This window comes from Anas platyrhynchos, chromosome 9 (genome assembly GCF_047663525.1).
Source record: "Anas platyrhynchos isolate ZD024472 breed Pekin duck chromosome 9, IASCAAS_PekinDuck_T2T, whole genome shotgun sequence".
Classification (NCBI taxonomy): Eukaryota; Metazoa; Chordata; class Aves; order Anseriformes; family Anatidae; genus Anas; species Anas platyrhynchos.
This window is the reverse complement of record NC_092595.1, coordinates 22,955,714-22,981,313: the sequence shown is the minus strand read 5'-3', so window position 1 is coordinate 22,981,313 and position 25,600 is coordinate 22,955,714. Positions and strand designations below refer to the sequence as shown.

Here is a 25,600-nt window from a genome sequence, read left to right as displayed (position 1 = left end):
AAACCTTGTATATATGTGTGTGTACGTATGTATATATGTGTATATATATATATACACACATGCATATCTATATAGAGAGAGATAGATTGAGTTGCTTTTTAAAGCTCACAAAATGCCTTCTAGCATAATAGATTGCAATATATTATTAGGTCACAATTTGTTTATTCTAGAGGGACTCTGTAGATTAAATATACACAAAAACAGTAAGTTAAGCCAATTAAGTACTTTTACTTAACAGCCAGGTAATGCTGACTACTAATATGTTGCATTATTTCACTTCATTTCTATTTTAAAAGCATCTGTACCTCAGGTTTATAAACTTAAAGAACATTCATACACAAACACAATGCTGCTAAAAAATAAAAGTGCAATTTTTTCCTTCATAAAGGATACTGGGTAAGGTACTTAACGTTACTTTTCATTGGAAGCAAGCACAAGAGTCAACAAGCAAGAAAACTAATGAGAAAGCAAGGCCTTGAGAAAGTTCTGTCCTAAAGCTTTCACCTTTGAGGTATGCAAGGACAAAACACTGACACAAACAGGGGGAAAAAAAACTTCAGTTGTACTGTCTGTATTGGTTCAAACAGTATCTCTTCAAACTTTATCTCCAAATTCCACAGCTTTAAGCCAGTAGCTTTTTAAGAAGAATAAATGAAGAATTCAATTGTAAGTTGCTTATGAAAGTGGTGCTTTAAATACTGATGCATCCTTTGGATAGAGGCTCCTCAGACTCCAGTTTAAATGACCAAACAGGATTAAACACAAACGTCACTCCTAGAATTGTCACAGGTTTTTGGTTTTTTAAAACCACTCAGACTTATGTCAAGCATCTGATATCAAATACCTATGAGTCTAGATCAAAGAATTAGAATGTATTATGTTATGGTCCACTTAATTTTATTGCATCAGCTGACACAAAATTATGATTTGCAAGTGGATCCATGTTAAAGCATTAGTGCTCTAAAAGCTTCTGCAGAGTATTCAGATGTTAATCTTGCTTTATTTCATGTGGTAAAGTTTTAATCTGTATAGAAGTGGCACAAAGGTAAAGACCAGGTAAGACTTGTATTTTCCTGTCCCTGAATGATTTGTGTATCATGTTTTTAAGTTCTGGCATTGACAGTCCACCTTGAGTTTTCCTCCCAGAAACCCAAGAACAACATTAATTTAGGCAACCTGTGGGGAGTGCAAATTGACACAGATTTGCAACTGTTGTTGTGACTGCAGATGAATGAGGCAGTATAAAAACTGGCTGGCTAAACCTAGCTTGAGTTTGACAGCACCAGTCACAGGAATGAAAGCTGTGCCCAGTCTTCACTCAGTTTCATCTGTGAGATTTGCTCTACTCAGTGTGCAATAAAATGTATGAAACGTTAAAAAACTCAAGAGAAAACGTTCAACTACAAAATCGAAAGTAATTCTCTAGAAGACAATGCCTGTGTCATACTACTTTACTTTTTCCAAGTAAATTCTCTTCTCCATCACTACATGTGACAGCTGTCCTGCGTCACCACACTTCTTTAAAATCTTTTTGTACACATTCTCTTAGTTTATAGGAAGTCCACAGGCCAAAAAAGTTTTTTTTAATCCTTTTTGTCACTATTACCAGTATGTAAGCTACAAGGAACAGCCACCTATAGTCATCTTCAAAATCTAGTTTTGCAGAAGCTATGGAACTTTAAATACAGAAAGTAAATGTAAAGTCAGTAAGGTTTTTCCTCAACATGCAGCAGTGTCCTGAGCAAACACAGTACATAAGAAATAAACTTGGAGAAAAAAAGGAGCATATCAAAAGCTGTTCTTCATGTAAGATTTTCAAGGTTTACATCTAGACTTTATAGATCGCAGCACAAGTTTTATTATTTTCCTAAGAGCTGCTGCACTCACTTGTTCCTTAATTGCAGAGACAGTAACTTATACTAGAAGACCTTAAATTTACTGATGCTCTTCAGTGGTTTCTTTAGTTAGCCACAGTGTGCATGAAGGGAAAGAGACAAGTCCATCCCCTGCACACATAGCAAAAAAAACTCTAAAACAAGAACAGCAGACCATAAACTTTGATTAAATAGTGCCTGATCACATACAAGTTCTTCCATCCTCCACTGTAGGTATGTGACAGAAATGACAAATATGCCACTCAGTTTTGTGCCAAAGGTGGTGGATAGGCTGACCAACCTTCCTTCTTGTGTTCCAAAGGGACAATGCTGTAACACTGCATTATTAGTTGTAGTTAACACTACCCCGTGGTTACTGCACAAAGTAGAAGCCTTACAAATATTTTATCCTAGCAAATACGAAAACTTCTGCTAAAACAGTTTAGCACACATATTCAGCTATTACATGCTCAGAAATTGTTTTCTATAAATGAATTTACCTGAAACTGTTTTGGGTTCTAAAGGTTTTCCCTAAGAGCCATGGATATGATCACTATGTATAACTATTGAAGTAGAAAACTAGTCACTACATCTGGGCATTACTCATGCTTTGGATTTTCAGCACTTAAGAGATGCTGTTAATTTTTGGTTGAAATATTTTATTTATGCTGGAGCATTTATACTCTTTTTACCATTTTAAAAAGTAACCAGAAGAGATATGGAAGAATTTTTACCTAGTTTTGGAACACAGTATTGAAATATAGGTGTAACAGGACTTTCACCTTTTGAAATCAACATATAGTAAGTATACTATTTAGACTCATTCAGCACAAATTTGACAAGTTACTGGAAAGAGTTAAACACCTGCAGTCTCTCCAGTAACAATTACACTATTGGCCAGTCACTACAAGTTCTCCCACTTAAATATACCTCCAAAACCAGGATTAACATGAGATCTTCCATTAAGGATTTTACAGGATACACTGCAATGTTATTCCATTTCACTGAGTTTAGCTAATTATTCAGCAACACTTTTTGAAAGTTAACTTTAAGCAAGCTTTGATACTTTGCTTAATTCTTCAGGTATATGATGGGAGTCCTCTCAATCACACTTCCTCTCAGCCATTAACAACTTCAGGATTTCTAAGAAACATCTCTTGTTGGCTTAGCAGCACTGCAGTTTCTCTCAGAAAAAAATAGATGAAAAGCTCATTCAGACTAGGCAGGCAAAGGTACTTTCCCACAATTGCAATGCAAGTTAACAACAACATACTTCAGTGACCACAGAATCAACCTCTTATTTAGAATGACTTCTATGGTTCAAGATCTTTGGCTGAAAATAAACCCCGAGGGCTCAATGTATTTTACTGAAGATGTTCTTAAAGAACTCAAGGCCTACCCCTATCCTTAGTCAAGACATATGTCTGAGGCTTGTTTGTTCTTCTCAAAACTAGAAAATACCACCCACTACAGGCTTCATTCAGTTTTCAAAGACACTCACACAAGGGGCAGGGTGGAACAGGTCATTCTTTAAACTAAGGATGCCTTTGTTTATCCTCTAAAAACCTGATAGTCATTGTCAATGCATTTGAACTCGAAGTCTTTATATCTGCTTTCTTTTCCTGAATTCTCTTCCTAATAATTTTCAGAAAGAAAATGGAAAGTCTAATATCAGCTTCTCCCTATATTCGGTTACTCATCCTCTCACTCTCTCCCACAAAATTTAAAGTTCTAGTAGTGGGCAGAAAACATTCTATGCACACATATCATACAAAATAGCTATAGCAACTCCCACTCCAAAAAAAAAAATCATGATTACCAGCATTTGTGTTCCACCTCTCTCTATAAAAAGAGGAAAGGAAATCTTGACTGATAAAGCATTCTAAAGGCACAGAAATCAGATATACCTTATTCATAAGTGTAGCCTAGCGACATAAAAAAAATAAATCTACTTTTTACACATATAAAGAGGATACACTGCTCTGAATACTCACCTGTATGACTGTTGAAGTGTGCAAAATTAGCAAAATTTGCTGTTGCAGTTGACTGAGGAGCAGGAGCAGCAAAGATATCTGAGCCAAGGTCACTGAGGAGGTCAAATTGTTTCTTTTCTTGTTGCTGCTGTCCTTGAGATCGAACTACAACAGGAGACTACAAACAACATTTCAATTAGATAAGACAAAAAAGACCCTGATATTTTTGCCAAAGTGGCTTTTGCAAAATGCTAAGCATATTTAACTGGTCATTTATTCCTCAAGTTTAAGATACTGTATGTGGCACAGACCCCCCTCTAACAGTAGGAGGAAGATACTCTATTTTATGATACTGTGACAGCATTTAAGAAAATGCCACTGCAGCATTTTGGATTAAAATGACCTAGAAGAATAAAGTAGCAGCACATAAACAAGCAAGTTCAAAATTATGCATGCAAAACTGCAAATATTGTACTAACACAAGCAAAAAAAGCTATTTTACAAGGTGGATAATAGTTATTCACTGCATTCTGAAGTCTTTAAAATTCAGTACAGGGAAAATAAAGAGTTTAATAAGAAGGCTGCAAGATGCAGATTTCTACTGTGAAAGGTCCACTTCGGAGCTGACAGCTCTTCAGCTGTCATTAGGTACTCACTTGGCTAGGTGTGCCCTTGTTTAAGTGCAGTGCAGGTGCAGCTTCTCCCAGGAGAGATTTGAGGGGCTTCACCTCAGGTGTGCTGCTTGTACTACTAGCAGAAGACCCCGATATGGACGCGTGGACTGACGCCACCACCTTTGCTTGCTCTGGAGGAACATACCTACATTCAAAAAAGCAATTTTGTTTTGTTTTGTTTTTGTGTTTGTTTTTTTTGTTTGTTTGTTTATAAGTTTAGCATGAAAAGCTCTGCCCAACACATACAAGACTCAAGTATGGATACTGGTAGATCTCAGCTTTGCTATTTTAACCACTAGGCCTGCAATAAATTATCAGTACTTCAGTTTGTAAAAATACCTAGGATATAAATGACAGATTTTTAAATAGACTACAACGCCTTTTTTTTTTTTTTATAAATACAAACCACCCATTGTCTTCTACATCCTAATAAAACCTGCAGGACTCATACTTCACATTGCTACTGAAACAGAAATGGCTTAAGGTGATGTCATCAGTATGTCTTCTCTGCTTCCTGCAGGAAATATGAATGAAGTCCAAAAATCATTTTTACCTTAGAGAGCCATGCAATCAATCCAAAGAGCATACAAAAAGGAAAGCACACTCCAGAACAAGGATAAAGTCAGTCACTCTTTCCCTCTGGTCAGAAGCAAACTTTATGAATTGTAAAACTGTCTTACCATCTTTTCTTCTCATATTTTTCCTGTAGAAATTCCTTTACTTTCTGTGGATCTCTGAAGTCTGGAATTGCTGATGATCTATCATCAAATAGGCCTAGCCAAATCTGTTTGCATACCTTGTACAAAAAAAGGACTGATTAATCACAGAAAATATCTTAATTCAAAAGATATTTAAGTTTACAATTGCTAATATATCAAAGGATTAAGAAGTGCATGAGTGCATACATTTTCTTCCAGGCTTAGCTTTCTGTAACAACTGACTGGTGCAGCATGTACTGGGTCTAAATACTTGAAGTTGAGAGACCATCTGTCACTGCAGTGAAAGTGAATCCTAACATCCATTCACTGGAAACACTGCTTTTCAAAAAAATACTTGCAATATACATTCATGAAGCGCCAAAGCAACTAATTGTTACTTGTGCTGATCTTCAGGACACTTCTTCACCTAATGTACACAAAACGTTAACCGCACTTCATGGTTTAAACTGCATTGACAGAGTCCATATGCCACATCATTAAGTACCAGATGCAAGCCTTAAACTATTTTAATATTTACAATAACTATTTGGATATAGAAACTTTTTTTAAACAGTCTTTCTTACTATGCTGCTGTCTCTGAACTTTAGCTATCATTTTGGTATCATATACTTTTAATTTTAGCGAGGGTGAGAGAAGAGGGAAAAGAACTACTCTCGCTCTGCTTTCATTTTCTCAACGCAGTTGTGAGTCAGCAAAAGTTGAATCAATTGCAAAACCCTTCATATCTTCAGCTTCAACTCCCAGCCAAAATGAGAGGAAAGGTGACAGTTCTGAAAATCAAACAAGACGCAAGAGTTCCAACACTGTTAAAATGAGGCTTTCCTTAAGCACTTCAGAGCACTCCATGCCTAACCTGCATATGCATCCAGACAATACACCAAACATTAGCTATCCTCTAAAAACAGACTCTGCCATTTTAGAACAGGTTTCCTCCAGAGAATCAGAGTCAAAAAGGTTCTGGTTTTATGATGCATGTGCTTTCTTCCCACAACCTTTCTGAAATAGTCCTGACCATCCCGCTCATCAACCTCCTACAAGTGTTCTCCTCTACAGTATCAGGTTTTCAGCATTGTCTCCCATGACCTTCAAAGGAAGTACATGCTCTAACAGGCCTATGCATAAACTGAGTGCCCTGAAAGTTGGCAAATTGTGGTAGCAGCTGTGATACTTACACCTTCCCAAGACAGGCACTAACTCTGGGAGTGGACAATGCTGGGGGGGAACAAATAAATCTACCTGTAGGTTGCTACAAATTAGCTGGCTATCTTCAAACACAGTAGTCAAATTGCATAGATCTTAGCTGTCATTTCAAAGATTTCTTAGGATTACACAGATTGGACAGACAGTGTAAGTATTTTTTATCCTTGGCATCTTGGTTTTATTTAGCCTGCTTGTATGTATCTCACACTCCGTAGTCTCATTGTTTACAGGACAGAGGCAAACAACGGAAAACATCTAACAATCAAAGGACAGCTCTAAATTATTTAAATACTCATCTAAAAAAAGTAACATTAGTAATTGAGGAGTTTAATTGAAGTACAAACTATACAGCATTTGTTCAGCAGCTATGCTCCACAAAAGGGTTAACTTTCATACACTGAGTGGAGTTTGCAAAGTTAAACAGCCATAATTTGTTGTCTGTTAGTGGGTGGAATGAAATTGAAAGTAATTGTTTCATACTTCTTGGTGTGAAGAAGTTGCAAGCTACAGGCAGTCAAAAAGTCACACGCCTGTCCTAAACCACTCTAAATGAACAATACCAATCCTTCACTCTGTCCACCATAAGCCCTACCTTACTGACAAGGTGTTTAAGTCGCAATATCCACGGGATGCTCTGATGTGGGCCAGCAGTAGTATTTCTGTGTACAGCTTTGTAGGTATAACTGTACCAACTATGTAACTGTACCAACTAGCATTCAGGTGATTGCTAGGAGCAGAAAAGCCTTGTTTATGGCTAAATCCAGAATATCTGTTAACAGGAGTTGGTATTTGAACTTACACAGCTGTGCCCTCCCCCCCAGTGTAACATTGTGAGGAACATCAGGAAACACTGATGGAAAGGAAGAGCTGTACCTAATTTTGGACAAGCCCCAGCTTCATCCTGCACCCAGCAGAAAAACACCCAGGGCTGAACAGTGATGATCAGTTTACATCCAGCCTAAAATAAGCTAGCGTGTGAGAGAGGAGGTCCCATTCCCTACCCATTTCAGGTCATTAAATTCCTCCCCCTTCTTGTATCACATGAGTCAGATCAAGTAAACTTACCACAACTACCATGCCATTGGTAGCACTGAAACCCACCCCAAGACCAACTCGATCAAACCACAACCCACTTCTTCACCTTTCTCCCTGTCTTCTGCTTCACCTTCACCCTGAAGTGCCTAAGCATTGAGAGGGTAGGCAAGAGAAGAAAGAAAAAAAAAAAAACTCCCAAACTCCACCTCAGGTAAGGCTCAAGCCCTTCTGGCAATTCCTAGGAGAAACCAGAAAGTGAGATGTTGTGTGACTTGAGGTCACTACCAGCTGTAGAGCTAGAGCAGCATCAGCTCTGTGAGTATGTAAACAGGCCATAAGGAAGATGTAAGGAGGATGTACTGCCCAAATCCATCGTTTTACAGCAGTACTTGATGCGAGTGTCTTAAGCGTGTGGGTTCTTGCATATTTAACCTTCAGAAAGGAAGCTTCCAAAAACATTTCCTGGAGCAACTCATTTCTTCTAAATAGCTGAACACAAAAGCACTAACTGAAATGTGTCTTAAGTCACTGTAATAGCTTATTTAAACCTGACAGGCATTCTTTATTGGTTCTCTTACTGGAAGCAGAGAGCAAAGCATTACTAATGAGTAAGGGTGAAACTGCAAGATGAAGCCACCAGGCAGCAGAATCCACACTTAGCCTCACTCTCTTCGGCAAGCAGTGCTCACTTTAATGAGCAGCTTGACAGCAGTAGCCATACAAATACTGTCTGAAACATTTGCTTTTGCACACCAGAGATGCAAGTTACATTTTATACAAGTTCCTTTACATAAAGCATTCGTAGAAGAGTAAATGTAATTTCTTAGAAGTCTTATAAAGAAAACGTTCTTTAGAAAGCCAAGTTTTAGCAAGCTTTATTATCACACAAGGAACTAATAAAAGGCACAGTTTTGTCTATTTCTGTATGAAGTACCACCCAATGCTTTGAACATCAGCAGCCGTTCCAAGCAAGCATTCAGAACACAATAAAGGCCTCTTGTCTTTACTTGCTTGTTGGTGACCTGTACGCTCTTTCTGGCTATACTTTTGTTACTATCATCTGACTTGACAGGGATCCACAATACTGCATTGATTATGCTTCAAGCGAGCCCTAATACACAATATCCATCTATCTACAAAAAAGGCAAATGGCAGTATGCTGTACAGTATTATAGGATGAAATCAAAATTGGAAGTTAAAATACAAGGAAATACTGTGGTCAGCATACTCATTCTATAGGTGTATTTTGAAATAGTGACATTTTAAGATTACAGAAAGACAGCTAACAGTACTAGGTAGATAGCTAACATACTAGGTAGATAACTAGATAATAGATAGCTAACTAGATGCTTACAGGTGGTGCAAAGTAAGAAATGTGCATATTTTTACCTACCAGATCATGACGCTATTTCAAAGATATTTAAAAGACAGTCTTACAAGAAAGATCAAGGAACTGCCTTTTTTTTTTTAAAAAAAAAAAAAAAAAAGCCATACAACTTTCTGTTAAATTATGGTAGGGAATGATCATTCAGCATTTACATCTTTGGTACCCTAGTTACTTACCACTAATCACAGCTTTTAAATCTACTACCTGAACATGATGATACCTGAGATAACACAAGATTAATTGTAAAAAAAAAAAAAAAAAAATCCAGTGGAAAAGCAGAGAATCAGATCAGCAACTTCAGCTGACATTACTTCTGTGTGAGCTTCAGTTTCTTGCTCTATCTGGCCTGATAGCTGCATGGTCAAGGCACCTGAACAGATCAGCACAGCCATTCCCAGCAGGTGCTGACTCATGCCCAGGCATTACCTCCAGGACATGGAACAAAGGTACAAAGAGCTGGTAAAGGGCACATAAATCTGCACAAAGACAAACTTTAGGAGACCAGTTGCTCTATTAGACACAAATTTTCTTTAGCTTTTAAATATAAACTTAGTACAAGAGAAAAAACAAAGTAATTATAAACAAAAATTACATGCTTTGAAAAATTTGCATTTGATATTCCAAAAAGCGTGTATTTTAGAATACCTACTTCATACATTAACCAGACTTGTAGGGCTGATTAACAAAACATTCCTGCCCAGGTTTCATGATGGAACTTACATTCCATGATAACAGAATTACTTACTCCTTTGCTTTTCTGGGTAGTACATAAAGAAGCACCTGAACTCATCACAAAGTTGCAGAACGTTACTATAAAGGTAGCAGACCTAAAAATTCTACAGGTCTCTGAAATCCTTCTCCGTTACCCCATCTCCTTGGGCACACTAGTTCAGCCATTTAATATTAGTATTCTTCTTCTCACAGCACCACAAGTAAGCCTCTGCTCAAAAGCTCTGTTCATTCACCGAACACCTGACTATACTTCTCCTTTTGATAACCAAAGCTCTATTAAACAAAACGCTCTGCTTAGAGGAGAAGAGCCTGGCCAGTTGGAGCCAAGAGTAAACATTCACATTACACGGGAGCCCCTAGGAACAGTGGAACATATCCAACAATCCATAATCATTGCCCACTGTCCCTGAAAAGTATAATTAATTCATGTCCTACTGGTTCACCAATGCAGCGAGAAGAAAAAAGACAGCATTGAAGTCACAATGATCAAGCGTATGCAGTATTTGAACATCTACTTCTGTTGAAGGGTTGACAGAAGCGAGACTGAAGTTTTGCTTGCCTCCACTATATCTCAGTGAATATCATGGGAGCTGCAAAATAAGATACAGCAAAGACAAACAGATATTGTCCCGTGACAATAAGAAGCAGAAATCAAGATGTAGAATAGCTGTCCTCATGCAATCTAAGAGTTCAGGAGGACTCTTTTACAACTGGTTTGGGAAGAACAACATCTGTTCTCTGCCAACAAGCTTCAAGCCTGCATGGAATGTCATTAGACATTTGGCAACTAGATACTGGGAAGTTCAGAATTAAATCAGTAAGTACAGCATGCAGCAACAAGGGAAACAGAAGCACAACCAGCTTCAACCTACTCACCCTGACCTAGTTAAAAACCCAGGAGGTATTAAGGAATAGACTGAGTTGCCATAACTTAAATTTATGATAGAAAGGAGAAAATGGGCCAAGCGCATGCAGTATGTTATGATAAAGTTTTCACCTCTTTTTCTCTTCATACCATCGGTTACACTGAGCCTATACTTCAGGAAAAACTCTTAAAAATAACTGTATTTACCTACCATGATTTCCGTAAATGTTTAAGTTTGCGGTCCTATGGTCTGAGCAATCACCTATTTTCAGCTTTGGCACAGAGTGCCACAGAACTCATCCTACTCATTGTGTAGAACTCCGCCTATTCATTTGTTGACCAAACAAAGTTGACCTGAAAAGCTTCTGGTTTGAAAACTATCCTCCTAGCTGGATTCCATACTTACAGGAGTTCCAGAAGGGCTCAAAGGCTAAGAGCAATACAAATTTACCTGTCTGTAGGTTTATTGTTGTTGCATTTGGTGGTAGGGTTGTAGACTTGTGAGGTGGGGAGGGAAAGGCACACTAAAAACTGCTCATAAAGAAAAATCAGCAGCATCCATCTCATTTTGCAGAAAGCCTGAAAGAATCTGAGAGTTCAGTTACTTCTGTTCTGGTGCCATGTATTTCAACCACCAAACCTTTTACCGTGTCATAACTGCTTCACTGATACCGATCTCCAGTGTGTGGGAAGGCGGATATGGGAGAGACAAAAGGCCTTCTGCTTGCACAACACATCGAGCCACCACACTTCAGAAACTCCTGTTCGCGCGGTTGTGCTAGTCGGGAATAACACAGATTCAGCTGGGACAGCAAAACTGAGCTTTTAGTCATGCAGTACCCTGCTCTTCTATGCCGTGAAGGTAGCATAACAAGGCAACTCTGACAGAGCATCCTCTGCTAGTAGCAGCTGTCCTTCAGCTAGAAAAAGCACGCTGTCAGACCTACAGTAACGGAGCACTGCGAGTTTAGACCCAGACGTAGCACTGCATAGGAAGATTACAAATGTCAGTCTGGTTTAAACAGCTCTAATGAGATATTACCTCTCAGGCGCCCAGTAAGTGTCAAATTAGCTTTCTCCCTCCCCCCAAGAAGATATCCTCAGTTATGCACCAAATGTAATGCTGACAGTGCAAAGAGCTACAGATTACTACACACCAAAACTATGTTCCAAAACACAGCACTCACCACAGGAAGAAAGATTTGGAAACAGTTCCCTTCTGTAAGCAAGTTAGAGCTTTGTTTAGTAGTTCAGCACTTCTGATGTCAATATTATTCATTAATCTCTGTAGGTTTAAGGAATTTTAGACTGCCAGGATACTGATTTCAAAGCCGGTTTGGGTCCAGCTGCTTTCATAAGCCGAGTCCAAGCTGGCAAATCCTGCTCACAACGACATCGCTCCACACACAATCAGCTCACATCTCTCTCTAGCGCATTAACAGAACTGGGGATGTACTACAAGGACACCTGACTGCACAGCTCCTGCTGTCAGGACTCATCAGCTCCAGCCTAGTACTATTCTTCCCACTCCCAGGTTTCTAGGCCACTTTCCTTAGCAAAGGAGATTCCAGGAAAGCACTCCAGTAGGGCCAGACACCAGCTCCAAACCAGTCCCATGCTGCTACTAGTTTGGGAGATGTAAATCTTCAGCAAGTTAGAGTGCAGGAACCCGATAAGAAACATTTGCACAGGTGGTGTGGTTTAAGCTGGGAAGCAGCAGGCAGCACACAGCCATTCCCTCACTGCCCTTCAGGGGGACAGGGGACACACTTTGGGGGAAAAAAAAAAAAACAACAGTAAAACTTGTAGGTGGAGGTGAAGACAGTTTAATAGGAAAGCAAATGGAATGGGGAAAAAATAAACATAGAAAATAAGTCATGTACAACAACTGATGCTCAGCCAGTCCCCAGGCAGCAGTAGCTCCCAGCCAGCTCCCCCGGCCTTATTACAGAGCCCGATATCATATGGCATGCTACCTCCCTTTGGCCCATTTGGGTCAGCTGTCCTGGCTGTGTCCCCTCCCAGCTCCTTGTGCATCCCCAGCCTCCTCGCTGGCAGGGCACTGAGAGGCTGCAAGGCCTTGGCTTTGGATAAGCGCTGCTCTGCAACAATGAACATGTCTGTGTGTTATCAGCATTGTTCTCATCCTAACCCCAAAACACAGCACTGCACAGCAAAGGAACTCTATCCCAGCTGAAACCAGGCCAACAGGTGCTATCAGGAGTCAGGAGGGTTGGCACTAAAACCCATTTAAGCACTGCTAAACTGATCCCAAGCAGCTGAGGTCTCCATTCTTGCTGCAAAAGTGAGCTAACCCCGACACCTGCAAAACCAGAGTCTAGATGTCTGTTTACACCTGCAGATGACAAAGCAACACCAAAATACAGACCTTTCCAAACACAGCAAGAAGGTTTAAATCTGAACTTGAAGTAAAAACGCACAGTCACCTGTGCTAAGACGACATTCCTTGCAGATATACACACAGGGAAGGAAGTGGCACCTCCCATCTGAAGAAATCTGCTCTGAGCGTCATCTTCCCAAAGTAATCCCTCTGTGGAGGCCTTCTAGTAAGTAAAGGTTTTTAGCCATATGTGCCAGTAAAGCTGGCCATTTGTGACAACCAGGGAAAAACTATTTCAGAAATGAAGAAAGTGTTACCATTTAATTTTTAAGGGAACTTCAGCCTCACACAACACATTGACCTTACAAATAACTCCCTGAAGGACAGTGGAAAAACTACTTCCTCCAAGAACCTTACTACCTACCTTATCTCAGGGAAGGTTTGCATAACATGCTTTCTTGCTATTCTCCTTTCTGTTGAGAACAAATTCCCTGCAGTATACCACGAGCTACTAATCCAGAAGCAGGAAAAAACTTACCACAGAGGTCCTGGACACATTGAAGAATGACTAGGTGGACAAAGTGGAAATGAAGTATTTTAACACACCACAGAAAAACAGAAGGTAAAAATACCAAATTGGAAAGAAAAAACAAACTTTTCAAATGGCACAGAACTAAACAACTGAATGTTACAACAGCATTTAATTGCTGTACTTTGTTTCACATTGATCTCTAAAATGTTGGACAGGTCCATGTCAGGCTGAACAAATTAATCGCACAAAGTTTGGTTGTTTAGCATATACACAACAGACACCTAGGCTGAAGAGCAAAGTAGACAAAGTTTTTTGTAAGGCGAGATGAACTTCATTTACCCAATACTTTATCTTATCTGCAGAGAAGTATTCCAAAGTCCAATACCAACAAAAGAAAGCTACTATTTAACTACAGCAACATACAGCATGGCAAATTGAAATTGTGTTTTACTTAGGTTTTAAACTTCTAATGCTGTTTAAAATAGTATCACTCAAATATTTCAACACCCGTTAAGCCTACCACCTGCAAGTCCAGAAGCACATCTTATTTATGGGGTAGCTTATTTAAACCATTGCCACGCTTTTGTTAATGAGAGAAATAAGCACTACAACAAACACATTCCTGCACTTTTGAAGCATATTATACGATCACAGATACCCGTTAAGTGGTTTTAGGTTGATAATTTTATATAAACTGAATCATTATGATTGAAGGGCGGTCAGGTCTATTATAAGGACAATTACCCTGAGTACTGATCACTTAAGACTTCAGATCAGAGAAAGAAACGGTTACATTCTGTAGCCTTTGCAGAGTCCAGAAATAAATCAAAACAGATGCAGGTGCATATATATATATATATACACACACACCCCGCTGCATATACATGTATGCATTTTTATGTTTTCCTATACACTTGTGAAATAAAGCAATGTTGGAGTTTATAGCCAAATCTTACAGGAAGAGATTCTTACAAAAGGCATCTAAACCCACAAAAGATTCTTTATGACCCTCCTTATGCAAAGCATCAATAACATACTCTATCATATACAATGTCACACAGCTTTACCATGCCAAAGAAATTTCAATAAACACTAGTCAATATCACTGACAAAAATTTGTAGTGTCTGGAAAAGTTTTGACCTTGTTCCAGCTTTGTCTAGAAGAATTGTCCACTAACAATCATTTCAACAAATAACACATTTGCTAGGACAGAAAAAGAAACTGCTATTTCTATTTTCATTCTTAAAGAAGGCAGTTACAAACAGGGCTAAGTTTAAGAAAGTTAAGTATCAGCATTTTAACTAAGGATGGGCTTTACCCCCACAGAGCTTCACAACAACTTGTTAACAAGATACTCCATAGCCTACAATCAATAATTCTACTAACCAAAACACAGATCCAATCAAAAATAAAAAAGAATCTTGTCTATATTTGGATTAGAAGAAAGAGTTGCCTTAAATAATTTTCATATACTGTAACTTAATGTTATAGCATATTAAAATACAAACTTCTTCCTCAAACTGAAGACATGAACAGCCACAACCAGGGTTTACACTCTCTACACATCTCCATAGAGGCAACTCAACATTCACCTCAGATTTAGTTTTCATCTATTAGAAAGAAAAAAGAGCAGTACACTGGAACTTCCTCTCTTCAAAGCTGCCCAAGCCACTCTAAACATACAGTTGCCTCTTATCTAATCCTTAGAGGAAAAAGGATTTCTCCCTTTCCTTCCTCTCTTTAAGGACCTTCAAAATATTGATATATTTTCGTTACAGAAGGAGGCTGTTGAAACTGCTGGAAGACTGACACCTACTCAATAGAAATACAACTATAGGTAACAAAATTATTTTTGTCACCATTGACTCTTTCAGGAAATACTGCTGCATTCAGCCTAAAGGTCTAGGCTTCCAGAGGAAAAGTAGAGTCAGATGCATACCGCCTTCCGCAAGAGCAAAAGAAAACCCCACTCAGAAGCACTGATCACGTGAACCGAGGTTGTCTGCATTGGGCAATAACACACAGTATTGATCAGCTACCTAAGTGAAACGAGTGTGGTTTTTTTAAAAAAAAAAAAAAAAAAAGAAAAAAAAAAAAAAAGAAAGATATGCAATCCAGTGAACTTGGCTTCAAAAGACTCTTGTCTACCTTTTGCTTCAAAAAAAAAAAAAAGCTCAAGCTTTAAGTACTTAAAGTTGAATATTTAAAAAGTGTCCATCACTGGGTACTCTGTAATGAATACTTACTTCATTTCCATGTTTCTGCAGAAATTCTATTTCCTGTTGTGTGAAAGTAGTCATTGAAATTGACTTCACTCTGTGGGGAGGATTCAAGCCCCGTCTAAAAGAAGAAGCAAGCAGTATTTCGTCAGTATTCAGGAAGTCTGTCATCACACAATCACTTTTAACATAACAAGTCAGCCTACCCCCAACTAGCATTCAGAAAGCAAAAATCTAATACTGGGATTTCAGAGGAGACCAGTGCTGCACATGCTTAACTGCCCCTTTTTATGCAACTTCATGAACACATTAGACTTGAACTTTTTGAAATCTTAACCTGCTTCCCCAAACTCGTTTGCCTTTTCTTCTTTCATCTCTTAATGATCAACATCAACATCATTTTTCTTTCCCTCCAGCTCCCCTCTTGGTTCAACCTACTCCTACCAGTACTTCTACTTAACCATTACATTTCTGCCAACCAAACTCCCCAGCTCAGACTCTTTTCCTCCCACTTTAACCTTTGCTTCCTGTCTCCTCTCAGCATTTTTTTTGCTAGTTTATTTTTTGCTCCTCTGCACAGGTCTGTTGTCTTCCTCCCCCTGAACACTACGCAAGTAGCAGCAGCTGAAGAAAAAAGCTGCCATTTTTACTGTGCTTCAAACAAGAACAAACATTATTAGTGCAGTAGCTCAAAACTCAGTGGCTCTGCCTTAAGCAGAAACTGGCACCAGCCTCACATCCACAGACTGCTGCAGCAGGACTCGTAGCAAGTCAAGTCAATTTTGTTGCCAAAGCCTAATATTGTCAAACCCAGGTCAGTCAACAGCTACAAGCATAGAGAAAAATCTTACTGAGCAACTGTGCGAGTATAAGAAAAAGCTTGAGAAGAAAAAACTTTTTCCTTAAGTACTGCTTTGGCCTGCAGATACTTGCGATTGAAATCACGCTGTGCTTTGCTCAGTGGCACCAAGGACATTACATCCCACATGCACCAAACAGCAGACACTAACATAGGCAGCACAGCTGTTAGCTTAACAGGCGGGTTCAACAAGTCTTGATGCTTGTCACATCACCTTAAAGAATAGGTAACTATGAGATTTCAAAGAATGTGCTATGTATGTGAGAAGAAAGTTTCCAGAAGCAAAGCTTGGAGAAGCTTTCCAGGAACGTAGTACAGGGCTAACACGTTGCTACCAGATCAGCTGATACGAGCTAGCTTTATTGCTTCTCTCTGCTACTTAGCATTAATAATAAATTTGGTTCAGATTGCCTTTAGGAATAGAAATCACTGACTACTAAGTTAAGATTTAAGTTTTCTTTAACTTGATGATTATTTCAGGAACACTGTAATTGTTATTTATCAAACCAGCGCATTGCAAATCTGATGTTCCGAGTATTAAAAGATCCTAACCTCTGTACTCCAGTTTTAAAAAGAAAATTTTAGCTGAGGTTCTATTTAAATGTGACAAAAAACAAACAAACAAACCACTACTGTGATTTTAGCTTGCAATTTCACCTTGATGCATAAATCCACTGTACCTGTAAAAGGACAACTCTGCCCCTGTGTTTACAAAACACCTTTGTTTCCACATGTTCAGTTTAATTAAAGCTGGATACTGAGAAGAACAACGAGCAGGACATTTTTGTTTAAGATTCATATTAAAAGAAACAAATTTAGGACACCCCATTTGAAATACCTGAATAAAAATGGACAATGAATTGTATCTTGCTAAGACATACAATGAACTTAAATGTACCTTAAATGCAAAAGTCATATGTGAATCTACCGATAGTATTCTGTAAAACTAATTCTCATCTTATGCTTAAGCAAATTCTCATCTCATGCTTAAGCAAATTCTTCAAACCTGACTGTCTAAAAATGGACTCCATGGTTTAGTACCTCAGCAAGAAGGCAGAGAAAGTTTTATTAAACTTTGTGAGAGCTTTCAAGTTGGTTTGTCTATTCGGATCAAGCATCACCAAATAAACTGCTCATCTTAAGATGTCTGAACTCCACATTAAATTGAAATCAATTTAACTTATTTACCAGATTTTAAGCCAAATCCACATTTATTTCACAAATAAACACCACATTAAAATACTGTAATGTTACCTAAAATTTAGGAAGTAAATATTCATTTTACGACGATGCAAATTTTAAGAAAATAATCTACAACTTCAACACAATTACACATCACATCACAGCTGCTGCTGGTATAATGATGTTTGCAGGTTTTGTTTGGCTTTTTCTTTAAATACGCCTTGTTGTCCCATGCATGCAAGGGAAAAACTACTCACTGCATCACACCGCAGCATCACGTTAAATGACAGGATAGAAATAAAGGTGGTATCTGATGTGTGCTTCACAGAAATATGCTCCTCAAATAATATACAACAACCAGTGTCTTGCTTTTACACCACATACGAAGCGGTTCTGTCTGCCTTAGTCTGGTCAATTTACTCTCCTCATTTTAAGGAAGATACCCATAAAAACGTTTAGAACTACTTTAAAAGCTGTTCACTAACCAGTCCGCATTACTCAGCACAGGCAGGATATCCGAGCTTCCACACTACCTTCTGCTGGGAATTCACATTTACAACAGATATGGATTAAGTGCTATATTTTACCCATGCTTGCAATTTAAAAGCACTGCACACGTTATTTAACCAGGAAAAACACATGTACCTACATTGATTTATCAGGGCTCTTAACGGCTTTTTACACGAGCAAACACACACTGTCAGCTGTGTTAAGCAGCTGCACAGACGCATTTAAAGCCGTGACTAGCACAGCTTACCCTAACACGAGGCTTCCAGCAGTCCTCTCTTGCCATTGCAAGGTATATAGTTTTCAAGTTCGGGTTGTAAAATTCCAGATCTGTATAATCTGTGTTTACAGATTACATCCATGATGTGTGGTTGAGGTGGATTCTCATTTCTTTTCCGCTCTCCTGCTAAAGGAGGCAAACAGGCCCTGTCCCAAAAGGTCAGATCCCAGCCCAGCAGCACCAGATGCTCGCATGACGGCACAGAGCACATCACCGTACCAGTGAGCCACCAAAGTGGGAAATCTTGAACCTTAATGGCCAGCAATGCAAAGCTAACTGGCTGACTATCAAGCTGCATTATTATACATACAAGTAATTCTTACATATACGTGTAAGATGGCAAGGGGTGGGAGGAAGCCTACAAAAAGCCTCCTCTTACACTAAGCTGTGTATGAAATCAGACTGGAACAAAGGGTTCAATACAAGAGGCTGTATTGCTCAGCATGGAAATACAACCCAAAGCACATGCATAAACTTGCTTAGATAAATTACTTAGAGCCTACAATCAGAACAGCTTAAAAGCAGTTTTAGGATTTTCAACTAGGATGAGCCACTTTCAAGCACCCGACACTCATGAACTGACTAGAGCCTCCCTAACACAGTGCAGTTACATTTACAAATTAGAGCTTAAAACAGAAAACCTAAGTACTGAAGCCCCTCTTGCTTCACAAATCCTACAAGATTTTACCCTTCCTCACATACAGAAATCATTTGATGACCCAGATGATTCACTAACAACTCATCTACATGCAGAGGAAGCTCACTGGTAGGCAGCCAAGTACAATTATGCTTTATGAGGAATTAAGGACCCCCCTTTTTATATGAAAAAACATATCTAACACTTGCTTCGCTATTCTGTGCATCTGACAAGTGCTTTGCACGGTTCTAATGCCCGGCAGTATTCCTTGTTTAACAGCAGAAAACATTGATTATAATCCTTTAGCAATGACTAAACTCTAACTGACCCTGAACAAATATTTGTGACCCGCAGGGGCGCAGCGGTACCAGTTACTCCTTGCTGTCACCGGGCTCCCAGGGACGCCAGGCAGCAGCTGCCACCGCAGCACCCCCAGAGCAGCGCTCGGGAAGGTGCCTGAGCCAGATGGCACCACTGCAGCATCCCACACCGAGAGCCCACTCACCAACACAAGCTTCATACTCAAAATGGGGCATTTCTGGGGGACAGTGCTTCCAGCTGGGAGAATCTCCTCCACCGATTCCATCTACGCTGCCAGTGACCCAGCCCGCCAGCCGGGAAGTCACAGAGACCACAGGCATGGCTCTCCTTCGGGGGTACTGATAAGGCATGTGCTTTTACGGAGGAAGCTTCGAGGCTGCTGGCACAAGGTTGTGAAGTCCCACAATTTAAACATTAAACATTCAAAACACCGTCAGTGAGTGTTTGTTCCTAACAATTCAGTGGCCAGTTATGGCTGAACTCGGGCTTGTTGGTGGAACAGCCTTTTCTGTGTTCATTGCAAACAAACGTCAGCAGAGGTTCAGAGAATACTGGCCAGGGCTGGACACGCACACAGTAAGTGGGCTTTGCTGGGGTAGAGGGTCACTCCCATGGGAGGACAGGGGACAGATGGCTACTCGCCACCGTTAGTGTCACCCTGTGTCAGATCCTAACACGACCTCAAGTCTGAGCCAGCAAACTCCGACCCTCTAGGAAGCAGGAAGTTACTGAGAGATAGCAAACACCAAGCCAGCAGAGAGCACCTACATCCCCAAGTGCCTGGACAGCAAGTTTTGGAAAGGCAGTGTCACCATTCATTGCTATTTCTGTGTTACTGTTACTAGCAAAAAGCAGTAATGGCCTTTCCTGGTACCTGGGGACTTCCCTGCAAACCTTCCACCACCTCACAAGCTCACTTTATATTTTAACAGCCAAAGGCTTACGTACACAGTTAAGATTAATTTAACCCATTTCTTGGAAAATAAATCCTTTCTGGACTGCATAGTATTTACTGTGGCATAGACATTTCCTTAGCTTTCCAGCCATGACACTGAAGAAAAAAAATGAAATATACATACACATACACATAACCCAGAGCTTTTTTCTGAGCACGTCCCCAAGAAAAAAAAAAAGTCCTGGAAAACAATGCTAACACAGACAGCATCACCTTCACTCTAACACCACTTTTTTAGGCAATTTCAACTTCTGCAGAAATTCTTCTGGGGAAAGGGACAGTAAATCACAGCCATTACACCAAGATTTATTGTTGAGTTTGTTCCTGGTATTGGCCAAACACACTTATCTGGCTGATACAGAAGTCCCTTAGCCAGGAAAATGTAAGATTTCAACTAGGAATACCATAGGCAGCCAACAGAAGGCCACATCATCCAGTAATCGTAAGAAGTTACATAAAAAAAGCTTTATCATTCCCCACAGTAACAATATGCTCTGAGTATTCTTGGTTGCTCCTTCCTAACAGAAGCCCAAAGTGCAACCACCTGAATGGGAAAGATCCCGGAGGGCTGGAGGGGAAGGGGTGAGGAGGGGTACCGGGGGGAGGAAGGGGAGCCCTGGTTATCACATCAGCAGGCAGTACACACGCCTCCTGCCAGGCAGTGTTACATCAGGTGTTTGTACACTACAAAATTTGGGGAAGTAAGCTCATAATCAAACCAAGGGACCTCTGTCAAATGAGAAGAACCTTTCTGCCAACCCTGACATCACGAGGAGAAGCCTTCTGACCTGGCACTATCATAATCCTTGACCTGATGAGACGGCTCCGGCACAGCACTTCCTCCCACTTGGGGGAAAAAAACATGACGTGCGTATTTCTACACATCCTACATTCTTGTCCAACACCAGAAGGCAGGATTCGGCACAGCTTCCATGACGTAGCATGCTTTCTTTCCACATAAAGAGAGCTTGAACACAGGGCACAAGCAGAGCCGCTATCCACACCACTATGCATGACCATGCATGCTCCATTTTACACAGCCCGGCCTTTGTTCTGGTAAACCCAATCCATAGGAAATATCCAAGCCCTACATATTATAGGAAACAAGTTAGTTATTCATAACAGAGGAGGTTGACAAGACTCACTTTCAACATTTAAATCAGAAACAGATCATCTTCAAGTCACTAGTTTTTCATCATTTTCAGCAGCATCTGAACAAGCCAGTCATACTATTTTGGGAGCAGTGGGGAAAGCGGTGGTTTTCTTAAAGCTCTATCTAGTAATAAGGCATCACTCTCTTTCTATACATAGAATTGTCAGTAGAAATAAATGATGGACCCCAAATGAATATTTGGGGTTTTAACAGATCGTCCTTACCAGAACAATGAATAAACACCTCAAAAAACCTGCAAAAAAAACTCATCAGACATCAGATCTCGAAAGTTTAGAGCTGACTGTACCGATGTCTACCCAAGATCATATGATGTTAGCAGCTGTTTGTTATAGCTAACTGAGCACCTTTCTGAAGGAAACTTGTTAATGTAGGAGCATTAGTCTGGCACCGCACCTTACGCTTGAAAGACAGGCTACTTGACTCTAAGAATACTTCCTGCACCAGGCTAGAAAAAAAAAAATTAATTGAAAGAGGAAGCAGTGCAAGTCATTCACATAGCATACGAACAGGGCAAAGTAATAATAATATTAAAGCCTTACAGTAAAACAAGTGCTATGAGGTGGAATGCAAACAGCCATTAAGGACTATGGAGGCAGCAGTACTTCCACACATTTACCATCATGTGGTTCCTCCACTGTGGAAACCTACGTTAGGCAATTGGAAATAAGTTGTACGAATGGCTATTCTGACAAAGTGTTACAAATATCAGTTTCTGATAGTAAAGCAGACCTCACCTGTCTCTAAGTCTCATTATTAAGAAAATATCCCATCACCTAGGGTCTGACGCTTTAACCACTACGTGAGATCTCGCATGCACCATTTATGAAAGCATTACTGAATCAATATGAAAGAAGGAGCCCAATTTTACTTCAGGAGAAAGTTTTAAGTCCTCTTCATAGTCATTTACATCAACTTCAAACATAGATTTTTTTTTATATACAGAAACACTGTATATTTATAATAAGAGATACTTTATATTAGAATAACATATTAAGAAATGTCTTTCAGAAAAAAGTCCTGGTTTCTTTAAGCACAGTAGCATCCAAATGATGGCCAACCCAACAGCAAGTGACAGCTGTTCCTTGCTCACTACCTGTTTCACTGCACGTGCATCCTTTACATTACTGTAAATTGGACTATGGACTTCCGTAGGCCGTACATCGCAGCTAACAGATAAGAGGTTTTTTTTCCTCCTGAACCTGTGTTAAACATCTCAGCAACACACACAATATATTTGTGTATTAAGATTAGGACACCTGCCTGAAAAATAAAGGAGAACACTCTCATATGGCAGTTTTGTCATGCTATTAGTTTAACTAGTAAGAACACGTGCAACCATTAAATAAGCTCTGTGCAGTGGCTTAAAATAGTTTCACATGCCAGCACAAATAACAGTTTGCTAACACAGCAAACAATAGCCAGGGCTGGCTGATTAAGTGCCATGTACATGTCAAAAACGGGAGACTCTTCAGCTCCACAACCTGAATGCAGTTTCTGTATTTGCGTCAAGCCTGTTCAAAAGTCTACACAAAGTAGAAGAAAAAAAAACAAGTCTAATTAGCTGCCTAGCATAAAAGGCGGCTTGTTCCATGTAAATTCAGCACAGAACGAACATGGTTGCTTTGTTTCAAGCCTCATTGTAATTAGCAACTTTGTTCCAAAAGAGCAGGCTATGGAAGACCTGTGTGGGGCAGGGTACACAGTCAGCCCTTCTGAGTAAGGGACAGAAATTAGTTCAGGCTCTCTCGTGGGCGTTTTATGAACTAAAACCTTTACAAACAATCGGGATCCTCTGGCACACTGCTTATTACTTGGGCCACTTCTCTGACTGCTCCATTCCACACACACAATGCCACAGAAACACCAACATGCGGCCGGGCTGAGCTGAGCACGCAGTACCGCTGCACACAGCCGGCTTTTTCCCCGGTCACACATACACACCCGGCATCCCACAGACACACTGAGACCCTGACCCGCCTGGTCCCAGCTGTTCCTGCTCCAGCCCTGCTCCTCAGGGGAGGAAGGGTGGAAAAGGGAGGAGTGGGGGAGGCCCGTGCAGGAATGAGGAACAGGAAAAATGCGATCTGCTTTATCAGAGCCAACCCCTTTCTAAGGCTCATACGTAAAGTTTGTATGAAGCAAGAGGAAGGCTTCAGAAAGAAGTAGTGGATTTTTTTTTTTTTTTTGGATCACGTTAAACTGCTAAGCCCGGAGATTATCCTTTGAGCTGGAGCGTGAAGAGCTGCCTCACAAACTTGTGGCGGGCACGATTTGGGACACGGCCGGCTACCCCGGCACCCAGCACCACCGCCCGCTGCTGCCGGCGGGGGCAGCCCCCGGCCCCGGCACTGCCACGCCGCCATCCCCCAGAGACCCCCCGGCAGGCTGCCCCCGCCGCCCCGTCCCTCCCACCCCCGGCACGGAGCCGGGCGGCCCCCGTGGGGCGAAGCAGCGCCGCCCGCCCCGACTCACAGGATGCCGGAGCAGGAGGTGCAGACGAAGCTGCCCACCGTCATGTCGGTGTAGGTGGGGCCGCGCTGGTCGCAGTCGAAGCACTTGCGGTTGGGCGGCAGGCTGCTCATCTCCCGCAGCAGCTTCAGGTGCTTCTCCTCCTGCTTCCGCTTGGCGCTGGCGGCCATGGCCCCGCCGGCCCGGGGTCGGCCCGGCACGGCGCCGGGACCCGCTCGCACCCCGACGGCGCCGGCGCTGCGGGGCCCGGCCGGCGGGAGGAGAAGGGGAGCGGGGCGGGCAGCAGGGGGAGAAGGGCGAGGAGGAAGGGGCGGGCAGGGCAGGGCAGGGCAGGCGGCGGGCCGGGCAGGGAGCGAAGCGCGGCCCGGCGGGAGGGCGGGGAGGGGCGGAGGGGGAGGGCAGGGAGCAGCGGCGCGGAGGAGGCCGGCGGCGGCGGCGCCAGGCCCGGGGCGGCTGAATGACGAGCCCGGGCGGAACCTGCGCGACACCTTTATGAGATCAGACAAGGAGATGGCGGCGGCGGCGGGGCCGAGCGGGTTCTCTGGAGGCAGCGCCCTCTGCCGCCCGGGAGGACGCATCCCCTCCCTCCCTCCGCCCGCCCGCCGAGGAGGCGCTCCCGGAGCCACCGGGGCTGCGAGAGCCGTGCCGGGCAGCGGGCAGGGCGGCTCCGTAGCGAGCCTCGGTGCGGAAAGCTCCGCGAAATGGAGGCTTCGCCCCCCGCACCCGCCGCCCTCCTCCACTCGCCCCGCGGCCCCGCTTGGGGAGGCCGGGCGGCGGGTTCCGCCCTGCACGAGGAAAATGTTACCTCGCCACACCGCCCCTGCTGCCCCCCGAGGCGCCCTCGTTTAGCCAAAGTGTGAAATTTCTGTCATGGAGGTGACCATGTGGGAGGCTCAAGGCCTTGGCGTCCGTCCTGGGCTGGAAATGCCTTGGGGGGGTGGCTTCCACTCCTGTGGTGGGACCCCAGGGACTGAGTGCCCTGTAGTGCTTCACAGGGGCTCGGGGAAAATTGGTGTGATTTTCACAAGACAAGTTTGGGAACTTTGATATCTACGTTGGTTTCTTTGTAACTGCCATCAGAGGTCCCCAGGTTCCACTTGTGAATATAACTGAATCACAGAATCGTCTAGGTTGGAAGAGACCTCCAAGATCACCCAGTCCAACCTCTGACCTAACACTAACCCGTCCTCCACTAAACCATATCACTAAGTTCTAAACATCTAAACATCTTTTAAAGACCTCCAGGGATGGTGACTCCACCACCTCCCTGGGCAGCCCATTCCAATGCCTAACAACCCTTTCAGTAAAGAAATTCTTCCTAACATCCAACCTAAACCTCCCCTGGCGTAACTTTAGCCCATTCCCCCTCGTCCTGTCACCAGACACGTGGGAGAACAGGCCAACCCCCACCTCGCTACAGCCTCCTTTAAGGTATCTGTAGAGAGCGATAAGGTCGCCCCTGAGCCTCCTTTTCTCCAGGCTGAACAAACCCAGCTCCCTCAGCCACTCCTCATAAGACTTGTTCTCCAGACCCTTTCCCCTTAAAAGAGAATAAAATGAGTTAAGTCACATATATTTACTGATATCTTTGAGGAATCCTGGGCTCTGGCTTGAGCTCAGACCTACCACTCATCTACAAAATAGTGTTTGTTATCTATAAAGGT

General features: G+C 41.8%; 1 protein-coding gene across 10 annotated transcripts in view; it reads right to left on the bottom strand.

Annotated features, from left to right (window-relative positions):
- Positions 1 to 24,643, bottom strand: part of AGFG1 (ArfGAP with FG repeats 1) — a 36,495-nt gene extending 11,852 nt beyond the window's left edge. For 2 of the 10 annotated variants that reach the window (XM_027464614.3, XM_027464615.3), the window contains exons 1-5: positions 23,940 to 24,641; positions 15,580 to 15,673; positions 5,202 to 5,317; positions 4,504 to 4,666; positions 3,869 to 4,025 (exon numbers count right to left, since the gene is read on the bottom strand). In XM_027464614.3, coding sequence (XP_027320415.2) covers positions 3,869 to 4,025; positions 4,504 to 4,666; positions 5,202 to 5,317; positions 15,580 to 15,673; positions 23,940 to 24,514 — 1,105 coding nt within the window. In that variant the 5' untranslated portion in view covers positions 24,515 to 24,641. Of the gene's footprint in view, positions 1 to 3,868; positions 4,026 to 4,503; positions 4,667 to 5,201; positions 5,318 to 15,579; positions 15,674 to 23,939 lie in introns of all 10 variants that reach the window. The other 8 variants (XM_027464620.3, XM_027464621.3, XM_027464617.3 and 5 more) reach the window with 8 other exon arrangements.
- Positions 24,644 to 25,600: the final 957 nt, after the last annotated feature.